General features: G+C 44.1%; 1 protein-coding gene across 3 annotated transcripts in view; it reads left to right on the top strand.

Moving 5' to 3' along the window:
* adcy2b (adenylate cyclase 2b (brain)) overlaps positions 1–16353 on the top strand; it is a 71268-nt gene that overhangs the window by 15821 nt on the left and 39094 nt on the right. For all 3 annotated transcript variants that reach the window (XM_076301824.1, XM_076301825.1, XM_076301826.1), the window contains exons 3-5: positions 5143–5304; positions 11272–11421; positions 14460–14608. In XM_076301824.1, coding sequence (XP_076157939.1) covers positions 5143–5304; positions 11272–11421; positions 14460–14608 — 461 coding nt within the window. The remainder of the gene's footprint in view (positions 1–5142; positions 5305–11271; positions 11422–14459; positions 14609–16353) is intronic.

Here is a 16353-nt window from a genome sequence, read left to right as displayed (position 1 = left end):
AGCTCTTCACGGACTACGCAGTGCACTCTGCATTCTACTCGGAACATAATGCTCTTCAGGAACATACACACACACACACACACACACATATACACTGTATAAAGTTGTTAAATAATGTTGTTGGCTGAGAAACAAAAACTGTCATTTTCTAAAAGCATCCTTACTTTACAGTATTGGTTCAATCATGTCTAAATCATTTGCACAGTCCTATGTACGTATGCTTAAAAGAAATGGACAGGGTGGGAGCGTGGTAGAGGATTCTGAAAGATATAATAAATGCTCTACGCTTTTTATTGGTGTGGTGACGAGCTTAGATTTATAAATGGCTCTTTGGGAGTTATATTAAGAACCAGGTGCTCAGATGATCATTTTGTAGAACAGGCACGGTGAAACATCTCTCAGCCTTTCATTGCACATGTTAGACAGCTTCATTAACACCAGAGCTAAGATTATCAGCAGACTTAATAATTCTGTCACAAGGTTAAATTTGTTTAATGACGTCAGCTACAGCCTTGGAAAAGTGAGAGAGCAATTTGTGCCATAGACCGGTACTGGTGTTCTAGTAACATTAGGAGCTGAGAATGTTGTCTAACCCACCCCCGCTCCCGCACACACACACAGAGTGTTTTTTCTCAAAAAAGTTTTTTTTTCTGCTACTTTTGTTATTCTATTTCCATCTCTTTTTTTGGATTCTCAGAAGTGCAGCTTTAGCTTAGGAGTGTAGAGTCCTCTCATCTACAGTGCATACTCCATATTCCTTCATCAATACTCTTAGAACGTAGTAATCAACTGCAATGATGTGCCCTGTTGTGGTCGTGTGTGTGTGTATTTGTGTGTGTGTTTGTGTGTGTGTGTGAGTGTGTGTGTGTGGGGGGGGGGGGTGGTTGAGAAAGTTCCAGAATCATGGGAATATCAATACCTCACAGCGACTCATATTGGCAGGGGTGTGTGTGAGGTGCAATGATGTGTAGAAGGTGCAGGCTCACAGCATTACCAATCAATAGCCACAAACTGCCTTCGGGGGAAACAAAAAAGCCAAGCTCTTCTCAACCTGAGGCGAAGAGTAGTGGTGTTTTTTTCCCCCTGACATGGCACATACTGGCACTGACACTTTTCCACCAATCTGCCGCCCCTCCATTCCCCTCCTTCATGCTCAGTGTCATCCTAAAGAGCACTGTCATCTCTGTAAAAATGTCGTACAAAGTGACAAACCCACTCCTGCTCTTCCTCTCTCCCTTTATTCTTCCTGTTGACTCTAATCTCTGATCCATTGCTTCATGTCTCTTTGTCACACTTTTGCTGTCTTTATTAATTTGCCCATCCATCCATCCATCCATCCATCCATCCACCCATAAATCTGTCTCTAATTTCCTTCCCTTTCTATCTCCCTTTCTCTTTCACTCTTCTCTTCCTCTGTCTCACAACCACATCCATCCATCCATCCATCCACATATTTCACTTCCATTTGCCCATTCATCCATCCATCCTCACACCCACCCATTTCACTTCAGCATTATGTTACATTATTTCACATCTCAGATTCTGTCTCTCTCCTTCAGCAGTCTAAGCCATCTGAGGTGACACCAAACACCCTTGACTCCCCCTGACAGCGGGGAGCGGTGGGGGTGACAGTGGGCAGTGTGTGTGTGTTTGTGTGGGCGGGGGGTGGTGGGTTTGTGGGTGGAGGGGTTTTATAGCACAGGAGCTCAGAGGTGCAGGAGCCCAGGCGGGTGTTTAAAATGCAACAGTGGAAGATGGGAGCCCACCGGCGTGGCCTGGAAATGGAGCGGGCAGCCAAATTGGAATGCCAGTCTCAATTCCCCTCACTCCGCCAATGAGCCCAAACCGCCTGCCGTCAGGCCTCCACTCCTCACGACCCGCACAAAATAAATAAATAAATAGACAAAAAATTAGGAGGGGGCTGGGAACAGTGTCTGCAGTTTATGGTTTGGATTTAGATCCCACCTGCCCTCCACCTCCCACTCTCCCCGTTTTATGAAGGACATCAAACGCAGCGCTGTCGTGCCTGCGGATCAAATACGAGGAAGAAAGTTTGTTTTAATGCTCCTGTACCCCCCGCATTTCGTGTGAGGCTTTTGGTCAGGAGTAATGACATGTTTTTTCTTACCTTTTTTTTTTGCTTGTCTTGTTTTTCACTCCAAGTGGAAAAGGTGAAGCATCAAAAAGGAGGAAAACAGACTATCTAAGTAGATTAGAGATCCAGTCCTTTGAGGTTGTTGGTGTTTTTGTGAGACAGAGATAGAGAGAGACAGAGAGGAAAGATGAGAGGAAGATAGAGGGGGAGAAAAACTAGAAACATATTTATGGCTATATGTAACCCATAAAAGTTTGCTTTTGTAGGCTTGGAAAACAATGTCTGACATAGCTCTGTGCTTTCTTAAGAATGAATGAAAACCCAAAGAAAAGATCATTCTAGATAGATAGGTAGATAGATAGATAGATAGATAGATAGATAGCCTTTAATATCATTGTACAGTTGACTGTGCAATAAAATTTATGTTGCTACATCTGATAAAGTGCATTCAGGGTAAAAACAATACAATAAAACACAGCCAAATGAACAAGAACTAAAACATTTTAGACAAGGACAGTAAAAAGGTGTCATAATAAATAAATAATTTAAGAATACAGTATGGCACTTGGACAGGAGAGACAGTCTATTGCACATGAGAGGGTATTACACTTGGTTATAGATGTTATTTCTAGGAAAGTATTGCACATACTGTCAGAGACATGTGCTCTAGTTTTTTATAGGTTCTTACTGTAAGTTCTTATAGTTTGTGTCATTTTTTCCCCCATACTTGTTGACATGTACTGTATGCTGATGAATGGAGTTGTGACCTTGGCCATAGTTTTCAGATTATTGCAGAATGCAATATCACACTCCATTTCCTGGTTCCTGGAAATACATTAAATAGTCTTCATGGATCTATGCACTTTCATCTGTACTCCTGAATACTCTCATGTCTCAACGGACCCATTTAATGTCACCACACACTAGTCTTAAAAGAGTCCATCCACCCTTTGAACTGATGTCCACAAACATGTGTATGTTCTTCTTTCACATTGTAGTACTGCAAACTAGATAAATAAGATAATAGTTTTACGGTCACAGTCAACACTGAAACAAAACTATAATAGTATATAATAATTTGACTGCAATGGTGTGTCGAAGGTGTGGGCTTACAGCATTACCTATGCAGGAGATAAATACTCTCAGTCTATAGTAATTGCTTGTCTGGCAATCGCTTGTGTGCAATTTATAATTTAGAGTGTAATTTGATTTGTAATTTGAGCTTGTTGAGCTCAAATATTCACAAAACTGAAACTGAATCGTGGACCACATCTTTAATAGCCTCTCAAAACTTGCTGGCCTTAGATTTGGCTAAGCAAGACACATGCTCTGCATGTGGAATTCAATTACCTGTGACCACCTGTTAGCGCTGTCATTCTTGCCCTCTTTGAAGCCTCATCACGACAATGTCCCGGAGAGATATTGTACCACACACACACTCACACTCTCACACACACACACACACACACACAGACACACACACACACACACACACACACACACACACACACACACACACACACACACACACACACACACACACACACACACACACCACACACACTCATGCTTATTTTTCACCTTGCCCACTCTGCACACTTCCGCAGGAACACAGCTTGCCCTGCAAACCTTACAAGGTTTATTAACAATGTTTACAACCAGAGATATCAGTTTCCTGCTTCCTCTTGCCTTCGGGTGCATGTCCTCCTGTTTATCTTTGGTCAAGGTTTGTCTCTCTCTCTCTCCCTCTCTCTCTCTGTCAGACATTTCCTTGTGTCATAGGTCAGTATGTGTATATATAACACCAAGTCAGAAAAAGTTGGGACATTGTATAAAATGCAAATAAAAACAGAATGTGATATTCTACAAATCTTGTAAACCCATATTTAGCTGCAAAAAGGTCATAGACAACATTTTAACACATGTTGAAAATGACAAATTTGACTATTTCATGGGAAAAAAATATATATTGAATTTAATGCCAGCAACATGTCTCAAAAAATCGGAAAACAGCCCTGTAGTAGGCCTAAGACCGATCAAAATGTGTCATTCTTTTTTGCTGGGTGTGTGGGTGTGCGTGTGCATCTGTGTGTGCGTTTGTGTGTGCGTTTGTGTGTGCACGTATGTGTTCGGAAAAGACTTTCTCTTCCCCCTACCGGCTGCTCTTCCAGTCTCATGAATCACACCTGATTCTGTTAATCAAGGCGCTGATGAGCCCGTGAGAGGTGGAATCAGGTTTGTAAAATTAGGCCAGGAACATCACACCGCTCTCCCCCCCCAGGGATGCCTGCCCAGCGTCTTGCTCCGCGCGCTCACACCAGCCGCCCCGAGCCCACACCTGCTGCTTCTGCTCATCTAATCAGGGCCTTTGCATCAGAAGGAATCAGCTAGGCTACATTTTCTGAAGAATGTCCTTTACTCACGCCCCACCCCATCTCCTCCTAGCCCCTTCACACCCCCCCTGGGGAGAACTCATCTAGAACCGGAACTATAGTCCATCGGGGTCGAAGAAGCCCCACCTGGTTAGAGATCAAGCAGTTAAGTTCTGCTTACTGCATGGGTGCTGTCTACTGTAGAGAAATAAAATGGTGATATTTTCAAATGAGGACACTGTTGGTGGCCTCCTTCTTCACCTGAAATTAGCTTTGCAGCGCTAGCAGATTGTCCAGTGACCTCACTGGAACAGAAAGATGCTAACCACATAACACACACACGCACAATGCCATGGGTTCAACACCCTGGCAGGGAACTTACGGATGAAAAAGTATAATCTTCACTGTGCTGTTAGTTGTGCTAGATAAAAGTGTCTGTTGAATGAATAATTTTAAATATAATGGATGAATTTCAAAGTGTCTACCAAATGAATTAATTTACATTTAATGTAAATGTATCCACTCCAAAATGTATTCCCAAGCAGTGCTTAAATGGGTACAGGAAAGTGAATACTGGTATTTCTCAATCACGTGTTCTCTGACATTGTGGCATCTCTCTTTCTCTCTCTCTCTCTCTCTCTCTCTCTCTCTCTCTCTCTCTCTCTCTCTCCATAGGTGTCTTTCTTCCTGTTCATTGTGTTTGTGGCATACACCATGCTGCCCTTCTCCATGCGGGAAGCGGTCATCGCCAGCGTGCTGACCTCCACCTCCCACACGCTGGTGCTCAGCGTCTGCCTCTCCTCGGCCACAGACAACCTGGAGCCGCTCGTCTGGCAGGTGGGTCAAGAGGGAGACAGAGGGACGGATGCGGGGAAGAGAGAGAGATGGAGAGAGAGTTAGAGAGATGGAGGGAGGGGTAGATGGAGAGAGAGAGGTAAAGAGGGATGGGGGGGAGAAAGATGGAGAGAGAGGTAAAGAGATGGAGGGAGGGAGAGATGAAGAGAGAGGTAAAGAGGGATGGAGGGAGGGAGAGATGGAGAAAGAGGTAAAGAGGGATGGAGGGAGAGATGGAGAAAGATTACAAGGGAAGGCTGGAAGGAGGGAGATAAAGGGGAAAGAAAGATGGAAAGAGAGGATGATAGAGTAAGAGTGGGAGATGGGAGGAGAGGGTGAGAATGAGAGAGAGAGAGACATGCAGAAAAATACAAAGAGAAAGGGAGACAAAGAAAGGGGGAGGAAGAAACAGAGGGAGAGGGAGAAAGAGGCAGAGAGAAAAAAGGAGGATGGATATAGAGAAACACACAAGAGAAAGAGCTGAAGATCGAGAGAAAGAGACAACGAGATGTATAGAGAGAAGAATTGAGACAAAGAGAAATAGAAGAGAATGAAATTGAATAGATGGAAAGAATAGAGAACAAGAGACAAAGATGTGGTGTGAAAAAAGAAGAGAAGATGATAGAAAAGATTGAATCAAGGACAGCGAGATTGAGAGGGGTGAGAAAAAGAGAGTCTAAATAAGGTGGAGATGGGAGGAGAGAGTCGGTTCACAAGTGTCTCCTCCGATATGCATCTGTGCACTGGTGTCAGTAGCAGGCAGAAAATTGAAAGTAAAGGTTGATGGGGCTCCACAACACACACACACACACACACCTAATACGGGATTGAAAAATCAGTGGAAAGATAGATTAGAGTGGATGAAAAATGACACTGGTTTAAACAGGGAACGATTTGTGTGTGTGTGTGTGTGTGTGTGTGTGTGTGTGTGTGTGTGTGTGTGTGTGTGTGTGTGTGTGTGTGTGTGTGTGTGTGTGAGAGAGATTGATTGGAGTTGTGGGGGAGGACACATAGACTGATAGGCCTGACGGAGTGGCCAGGTTGGGCCTCTTGCCCAGTGCTCCCCCATCTGCCAGGCCCCATGGCGCAGTGGTGGGGCTTTCCCTCTTTAACGACAGGTGCCCTGTGATGCAGAATACACAAGCAGCCCAAAACCATCCAATCCCCCCTCCACTCCTCATACATACACACACACACACACACACACACCCTTGAGACTCTAGGAGACTGGCAGAGTTGGCAGCGAAGTTCAGCTGACAGCCGGGTCTTCTGCTGCGGTCTCTCCTGCCAGGAGTCTGCGTCAATCCCAACTCATAGTCACTAACACCGCTAGCTAGACTCTCCCCCAACCCACCTCACCAGCAACTCCTGGGCAACAGCAACCACTGCTGCCTTTCCACACACCAGCCTTTCTGTGTCAGTCAGGTTCAAAGACACCTCTAATCAATCATCTGAACTAATTGCTTAATCAATTCATTGTGGTTCAGTGGATTTTAGATTCGAATTTACGTAGGTCTGCTTTGGTTTTGAAGACCCCGAGGCAGTAAATACTCTTCTAAATCTAAAGACTTGGCAAAATGGCATATTTACTCCACATTGCTGTTCTCTATATGCCAGGTTTGTATTTCGCACCAATCTATATTACAAGGTTCGGTGTTAAGGCACATTATATGATATGATCCATTGATTTCTCTGTTCACATTGTTGTTGACATGCCATATCCCATTTTGAAGTCGAGGAGGGAAGTTTATAAAAAGTTCCATGTACTCCACTACGGATTTGCACGCAAAGCACGAGTATAGCTTTGAAAAGGTTATTGATGCTTAAAGGTCAACCTTACTCTTAGGGCCACTGGCAGTAAATTGAGGTACGCTTTTGCTCTGTGGAGCCGTGATGCGAAACCAAATATGAGGCAACAATCCCTGTGAATGGATTCCTCAATGCATCATTTACATTGTCTTAGTACTTCCCCATTCTTTTTTATCCCCCCCCCTCTCTCTCTCTCTCACACACTTTTATTCTCTTGTGGAAAGCTTTAAGGTTTTAACCAACAGTTAATAGTTGAGTTGCTTTGTCATGTAGAAATAAAATATAATTCATGTTGTGTATCACCACCAAGGAATAGTCTTTTTAGTCTTAATTTGTCTGCTTCTAATTTTAGCATTTAATTTCAAACAAAATCATCAGCATTATGTTAACTTTGCTCTGAGCTATAGCTAGTGTGCACCACCAGCCGGATGATAAAAGACTCTGGAGAGCAGCATAAAATATGAATGACACATTTGCCTGTGAATATGCTTCATTGTATTGCAAATCAGAATGTGGGAGCTGCAGTATTAACTCTCCTTTATTAAATCATTCACCTGTGTGCTTGCACCGGATGTGCATATACATTCTATATTATTATTTCCCCCCTGGGAAGGGAAGCATAGGGAAGAAGTGTGTGTGTGTGTGTGTGTGTGTGTGTGTGTGTGTGTGTGTGTGTGTGTGTGTGTGTGTGTGTGTGTGTGTGTGTGTGTGTCTGTGTCTGTGTCTGTGTCTGTGTCTGTGTCTCTGTGTGTGTGTGTGTGTGTGTGTGTGTCTGTGTCTGTGTCTGTATGTGTGTTTCTGTGTTTGTGTTTCTGAGTGTGTGTCTCTGTGTGTGTCTGTGTCTGTATGTGTGTTAGGGCTGTCAATCTTCTTCCATAACCCAATTCGAATTTCATTCATTATTATTTTTAATAATCGAATTATATTCAAATATTTAATGCTCAAATTTTGCCTATTATTAATATTTACAATGCATCTCTATACACTGTATAAACGGGCTTATGCATTGCCAATGCCACTATAAACGCTTTGAACAAAAGTTCAGTCTACCAATGATATCTGTGCAACTTGAGTGGTTTCAATTTCCAGACGCGCACACACACTGAATGAACGCCCAATACCACTACCACGTTATTGAATGCCTCTATGTTTGATGATGCCAAATTAGCAAGTATTTCCTGATTGGGGAAAAGTTTGCTTTCTTTTTGTCTATGGGCCGCGATTCCATGAACCAGAGAAGTGACAAAAGCACCAGACATAGCCTAGAGGAGGGAGGCAAAAACCTAATTCTTGCCTGCTTTAGCTGTGTGGTTCCTCGACCTTGGACTGTTTACCTACCTAGCTTGTCAGGGTGTAGCGTTATCAGATGTGCACTCTGCAGATTACGACAGAGGCTAGCTGTTATTTTTCCGAAAACGTTCCACACATCGCTGAAATGGTCAGGAGTGGTGATCTCCGTGGGTGCATCGCTTCTGCCATATTTAGATTGTGCATTAGACATGACAAAAGCATTTCGTTTTCACATATTCGCTAAAGGTAGCCAACACATGAAAAAAAAACACCCCAAAACACCACATTCGAATAGTAATTTCCAAATTCGAATATTATTGATTTTTTAAATGTTCAATTTATATTCGACTTTAGAAATTCGTTCCAACAGCCCTAATGTGTGTGTGTGTGTGTGTTTGAGACAGAGAGAAAGAGAGAGGGAGAGACAGAGGAAGAGACAGAGGCAATTTCCTTAACATTCTCTCTCAAGGTCCTCGGAGCCTGAACTGTGCACACCTGAATGAGATCGCAGGGATACGCATTTACCTTCATCTTGCATTGCTCGAGCACCACTTTATCACTCTGGGGCCCCTCGCAGGGCTTTGTGTGACCTTAATTACGGCGTGCTCTTAAGACCTGCCCGCGCTGCTTTACAGTGTTGGTGCTCTGTTATGTCCTTTCATTGGCACTCCATAAAGAGGCTATTCATCGGCAGGGGCTGACTACATTGCCTTGAGCTTGATGACACCTCATCAACTGGTGCCCACACACACAAGCACACACACACACACACACACACACACACACACACACACACAACCACACACGCCCACAAATGAACAAAAGGGACCCTAAAGTACACTGTAGCTTGGAGCAAAATATAGCTCCCTAATGGTCTCTTTGAGGCTTTAAAAGAATTAAGTTGTTTTTCCCTTCCTTTGGACGTCATCTGGACATACTGTAGGCCCCCCAAGAGTATCCTTGTCGAAACTTGTCGAGTAAGAGAATGAGCAATCTGGTCTACGTCTGTCCTGCCCTTGCCCTCCTCCTGAACCAAAACCATGCTCCATTGCTCATGACTGAGCCGCTCATCTCTCTCTGAGATCATCTCCCCCCGTCCCCCGTCCCCCGCCACTTGTAATTAAAGCCCGCCTACTATAGCTGTGGGAAACCTGGCAGGACGCCGCACGTCATGCCGCCTCTTTCGGCAGGTGCGGAACGAGTAACAAACAGGTCGGCCGTGGAGGTGAGCTTCGGGGGCCTGTGGTCGAGCGCAAAGACAAGATAAATAGCACCAATGCAAGGTTTGAATCAGAAAAGCAAACACTGCGTCTCTGTTAATAAACCTTCCCTTACGTAAAAATATGGGCTACATAAGAACATTTGCCATCTCTGTAAACCAAACACTGTTTGCAGATTGGGGTGGGTGGAGTGGGGGGGGGGCTGATTTAAGTAAATGAATGGGCTGTTGACTTTGCGCCTTTAATGGTTGGAAAATAGCGCGTAATTGGCTCTTCTGGACGAGCGCCGTCTGGTAATAATGTCTGGGTGAATGATAGCGGAGGGGACTGAAGAGTAATTAAAACGACAGGTCTTTTTTCTCCTCCTCTTTCTTTCACTTCTGTTTTTCTTCTCAGGCTGAAGCAACAGTCAGAGCAAATCATAATGACCTTATTTTTTTTCTTTTTTTCCTTTCTTCCTCCCACGTTTCTTCCTTTTTTTTGGGCTCACCATGGTTCTTGTTGCCGTGCCAATTAGGCATAAGAGGAGGACTTGGCTGTGATGTTCTCGTCGTACGGCGGGCCGGCGAATTCACGAGCGGCTGACGTTGTGCTCCGGGCAAAGCAATGCATGTGTCATGTTCCTGTTTTGGGTTCCCCTGACATCTCATTTTATAGCCAAGGAAAGAAAGCGACCTTAATGAGGTTCAAAGCTCAGGAAGGATTACAAAGAGCCCAGGGATTCTCGCCTCCCCAACCTTTGTACATTTCCTTTTGAAACTAACACAGTGTCCTTCTGTGACATAAAACACATTCCATTCTCTAGATTCTAATTCTCATTTAGGGATCGATATGCCACGTGTTCTATTGAAGCATTTGTAACAGGTTTTGAGTGACTGTAGGTGAGTAGTTCCATCATGACGCTGAATGAAACACTAAGACAAGGCCATGGATTTTATTTTTAAACACACTAAATTAGACAGGCTGACAAGCGCGGATGTAATGCCTGAGTGAATCTTACTGATGAACTGATCAAATTTCCCCTCATTTCATTGCGTAACCGCTGCGCTCGATATCCTCCCGACTCGCCTTCTCAAGCAAAAGACATGCTGATTATGAATGATGAATTTGCAATAACAATCAAGAACCTCCACCCCCCCCCCCCCCCACCACCACCCAAAAAACTCTTTCATTTCTCATTTTCTTTCCTTTCCTGAGTGGCAAGTTTATTATGGAGCGCTTGACGCTGGGAGGCCAGTAGGCATCCATCCAGCTATCTCTGTGGTCTATCTCTCCTGCTTATGATCACAACAATGCTGAGTGCCCGAGGGGCAGATAAGTGCCCACCCTCATTCCTCTCCCGTGCTCCAGGGCTGCTGACCCTGAGATCTAGATGACCGCTTACTTTCTGCATACATGTACGCTCCGATTTGCATGCTCTTGGAGTCATGCATTTCTAGAGACTGAATTTTGTTCTGAACTGGTCCTGAACTAGCTCTGATCTGGCTCTGATCTGGCCTCGATCTGGATCTGCATCTGGGCCTTTAGTGGTATGGTCTAGACTGGCTCCCTGGTTTGTTCCCCATCCCCCATATCCCTTTCTGCGTGGACATGACTAGTGTTACACAGAATACACTGAACCCGATGGGCTATTCCGTCTGTGTTCTGACAGATCCTGGCCAACATCATCATCTTCATCTGCGGGAACCTGGCGGGAGCCTACCACAAACACCTGATGGACCTGGCCCTGCGGCAGACCTACCAGGACACCTGCAACTGCATCAAGTCCCCCATCAAGCTGGAGTTCGAGAAGCATCAGCAGGTACAGAACTCACAGGGCCTTTCCTCCAGGCTGGGCCCATCTGGCCATGTTCTGCAGTGATGGAAAATCTTCACCACCTTCTGTGGGATATCAGCAACAGCATGTAGTCCCTATAGAGAAATGCAGGTGTACTTGCATTCATTGGTATGTGTTGAGATGAGCTAGCAGGCAATAATATTGTGGATGCGTAGCATTTTTAGTGTTTGTTTGGGATTTAGTTTTATTGATTAAGGTAGAGGGCCACTGTATTTCAGTCTAATACATGCAGCCAGAAACAGAGTAGCAGAAGGTCCCTTGGGAGCTCTACTGTATGTTACAAAAAACTGTCTCATTTTGTGTATTTGTGTGTGTGTGTGTGTGTGTGTGTGTGTGAGTGAGGGGGGGCTGATTAAGTAAAGGGCTACACTGCACTAGTGGGATTACAACTGTAAGCACTGTTGCTGGACACCTAGGGGACTATGGGGTTTGGGTAGGGGTGAATGGGAAGGGGGGGGCGCTCTGTAGTTTGGTGTGAGAGGGGGGTATGACTCATTCCTGCAGCTAAAAGGGAGACAGTGCTGTGCTGCTGGTGGTGGCGGGGTGTCTTTATATATCACCAGCAACACTCCTGGCTCCATAAAACCAAGGGCGGAGTGATGCTGATTATCCAAAAATAGACTCCCCCCACCACCACCACCACCACCACCACCAACACACACACACACACACACACACTCTCATTCTGTGGATGTGTGTGTGGTGGAGGTTGGGTGGGGATGGAGTGGAGGTGTGGGTTGGGGGTGTGATGTAATGGGTGGTGGTGGTGGGGGGGGGGAGTTAATTTAGAAAAATCACCCTCCTCGCTGCAAATGTGGCTGTCTGTGTTTTATGTGAAATATCTCCATCAAGCAGTGGGTGTGAGGGTGAAATATTACAGCACAGATGAAAGAGACGCCTGACTCGCTGAGGCATTGTGTCGCCAGGGTGTGTGTGTGTGTGTGTCTGGGATTTGTGTTTGTGTGTGTGTGTGTGTGTGTGTGTGTGTGTGTGTGTGTGTGTGTGTGTGTGTGTGTCTTAAAGAGTGGGGTTATCACTCATCCCTTGTGAAATATCATGCCGAAGAAATGTGCAGCCAAATTCCCCATTATTCTGCAAATGTCATTGCAAATATTGTGTGTTTTGCTCATAGCCAAACATAGTTAGAAAGAAATCATAACACAGAAACATATACCATAAGCCCCAGGTGTAGACACGCGCGCACGCACACACACACACACACACACACACACACACACACACACACACACACACACACAGACACACACACACACACAGACGCACGCACGCACACACAACATTCTCTCTCATTCTCTGAATATATATTTCTCTTCCCCTCTCTCTCGCAGGTAATTCTCACTGTAAATGCACCCTACTAATCAGCGTCATTAAGTCTAACTGCGTTAGAGCTCCGACTCCATTGTGTCTACCCGCCTTCATTCAGCCGCCCTGCCCTCCACATCGCTTCACAATGGCTTTTCTGTCTGATTCGTCTGTGGCCCAGCCTCTTTACCTCCACTTCCATTCTTCCCTCCCCTCCACCCATTCTCCACTCGTCTGTGTGTGTGTGTGTGTGTGTGTGTGTGTGTGTGTGTGTGTGTGTGTGTGTGTGTGTGTGTGTGTGTGATACCTTATGTGTATGCATAAACGACATTTCCATGTTGAGTGGGAAGGAGAAGCCGGCATCACTTAGTACAATATTTACCACTAATTCCCCTATTCGCTCTAAATGGAGCCATGCAGTATAATCATTAAGTCTGCCATTATATTATCTCAAAACAGGCCATCATTTCTCCTTATTGATCTGTTTACTATGACTACGTCTATTCACAATAGTTCTTATTAGTCATAGCTCTGCAGTTCTATTGTTATATATATACAATTGTACAGTTTTTAACTGAATAATAATATGTGTCGCTGTCAGTCACTGACAGGTGCTATCCTCTCAGGTTCTGCATACCTGAAGTTAAAGGTGAAGTTACTCAACCTTTTTTGATCATTTTCTGTGTAAGGTCCAGTGGTGTAGTCTACTGTATGTGATACGCAGGACTACGCAGTATACCCACTTAAAAAGCATCTCCATCTCAGTACACCCACTTAACATAGGCAAGGATAGGTATTAACATTTGCTAACTAGACTACATCTCAGTATACCCACTACAGCTAACTAGACTACACCAAGGTCCAAGCTCTCCATCTGCTTGGACATCCTGGCTCTGTAATGTCCACCCAATCTGCCCTCCTACAAGCACTATTCACTTGCTTGCCCACTTTCTCTGCAGGGGAAGAAGGATACGTGAAATCATGAATCAATGCTTGAAAATGGGAGCCGCTGCCCAACCCCCCCCCCACCCCCCCCCCCCCCCCCCCACTCTATCTCTCTCCACGATAGCAATATCTCAGAAGAGTGTTATTTAAAAGCATTTCCTGTGCACGAGTGCGTTACTTTTTAAATGGCAGGTAAAAAGTGCTTGAGTCAGATTGGGCAATTAACCTGTTTTTATCCCCCACTGCTCCCAGCCAGGAAGGAGAATGCACTGCGCTCCAACTCAGCTCATTTAGCTTTCATTTGCGGCTCACGGAGTAAAGGCCTAGGAATCGCAAAAATATAGACGTTGCGGGATATCACACTTGACACAGCCCGAGACAGCCATTAGCAACCTGTGGACCTTGATAAGTCTTCTTCAATAGGTGTATGATGTAGACTGTGTATGTTCGCCTTTTAAGAGAAGCCATTGTGAACACGTTTCTCAAAAATGGCATTTGAATATGGGGTGTTAATAGTATATAATGTAGACTGCGTATGTTCGCCTTTTGACATAAGCCATTGTGAACATGTGTTTCTCAAATATGGCATTTGGATGTGGGATGTTATTATTACACTAATGGGTCGTATGTTGTATAAGGATCCCATTGAGCAAAAAAATTGCACAATAATTCTGCCAGTGAAGACACTGCATACAGTGATCTTGAAGGTATCTTGTGTTTGCTTTGTCCAATAGGAGCGTCTGTTGCTGTCCTTGCTCCCTGCCCACATTGCCAGGGTGATGAAGGCGGAGATTATCCAGAGGCTTAAAGGTCCCAACTTTGGCCAGGCGGAGAACACCAACAATTTCCACAATCTCTACGTGCAGAGACACACCAATGTCAGGTGAGCGACTCCTGTAAAACACGATCAGATCTCACTCTCTTGCACCCAAGGAAATCATTAGCAGACAGTGGCTAATGTGCAGCATTTTTAATGAGAAGTGGGAAAATATATTGAGTATCAAAGCATCGCAATATTCTTGGCACAATATATCGTGGCACCAAGTATCGCAATATTTATTCTTTTAATATTATTATTAACTAGCCTGACGTAGTCATACTCAATTCTAGTCAGAATATGAGTCTGATACTGCTCCATTGGGAAGTAATTATGGGGCGTGTTTCAACCGATACAGGGGGGGAATGCCTCTGCACTCAATTAGATAGACCTAACCAATCAGAGCAACGAAATAGCTTACCGTGAGGTGTAGGAAGAAAACACACGAACCATCCTTCTTCTCCACAAATTCTTTAACATTGTTTTCTGGTCTTTTGTAAAAACAACTTCGTCAATAACTCCTAGCCTACAACACTCATTAGCGAAATCTAAGAGATACGTAGTAGGGTAGGCTATTAGGAGAAAACTGATAGTCTATATCCCCTCCGTTTTTAAAAATAATTCTGTTGAACACTGATATGCTACCAACATGTTAAACAGCTGGGAAAGGCTGTCGCAAATCCCTCAAACAGGTGGTCAATCAGAGATTTCAAACGAACGAGGGAACATGTCACAATGCAACAGCGCTGTTTTCCCTTGATTAAACCACACATTTTTCCACATCTCAACTTTGGCCAAAGTTTTCAGAAATAATCTTTTTCAGTGATAAAACCTCATTAAATAAAATGCATTTTCCATTTGGGGGTCTTAAAAGCCATGTATCCTTCTAGCCACAGCGTTTTTGTTTCATACATAAGCCTAATCTAAGCGTGCTCAGATGACGTGATAGACCAGGCGCTATTGCTCACCTGTGCATCATCATAAAGCCCGAAAAAAACTCAAATGTTGTGGGCGGGACTAAGTTCGGAATGGCACCCAGGCTAATTATTAACATTTTGTTTAGGTACATTAATCTATTCTGACAATATTGCTTCTGAAGTCTATGTTGTGTAACCTATTTTTCTGTATCACAGTGTAAATTTGACAGTAAGTCAATTATAGCATTTGACATTGTGAGTCAAGTTTAGCATGCTAAGATGGCTGCACTCTAAATGATGAAGAAATACATTGCAATGTATCATAGAAATGAATCACAATACTGACTGTATTGTAAAACATAAGAAATCTCAATAATTTTGTATCATGGCCCAGATATCTGGGCATCACCTTGCTGTATTTGCAATGCTACTGTAATAGCTGTTTAACAGCATTGCACAGTTTAGAGTAGTCCTGTAGAACAATGTGTTCCTCTATACCAGTAAGTCATCAACAACTACACTAAAACATAATCTAAAAGTATCACATAGAAAACAAATGTACCTCCGCGCTACTGCGGGTCACATCTAGCGCATCAACGGGAGAGGACCGAATCCAGTAGAAGAGAGAGAGTTCACCGGAGCGACAAAGATGTGGAATTTAAGTATTTTTTATTTAAGGTCTCAACATAAGGACTAACGTTTCGACGTGTGCCACGTCTTCATCAGAGTCAAGTAATCTAAAAGTAGTGACCCTAGTGTGAACAGAAAACTAATACAGCGGGGAAAATAAGTATTGAACACGTCAACATTTTTTTCAGTAAGTATACTTCCAATGAGGCTATTTGCATGAAATTTTCATCAGACATTAGTATTAACTCAGATAATCCACCCATA

The sequence above is a fragment of the Alosa pseudoharengus genome, unplaced genomic scaffold, assembly GCF_046254945.1.
Source record: "Alosa pseudoharengus isolate Yale_2024_CS ecotype anadromous, Long Island Sound unplaced genomic scaffold, YU_APseudo_1.1 YU_APseudo_1.1_scf_23, whole genome shotgun sequence".
In the NCBI taxonomy this organism is placed as follows: domain Eukaryota; kingdom Metazoa; phylum Chordata; class Actinopteri; order Clupeiformes; family Clupeidae; genus Alosa; species Alosa pseudoharengus.
Note: the sequence above shows the minus strand (reverse complement) of the source record. Positions and strands in the feature narration are given on the sequence as shown.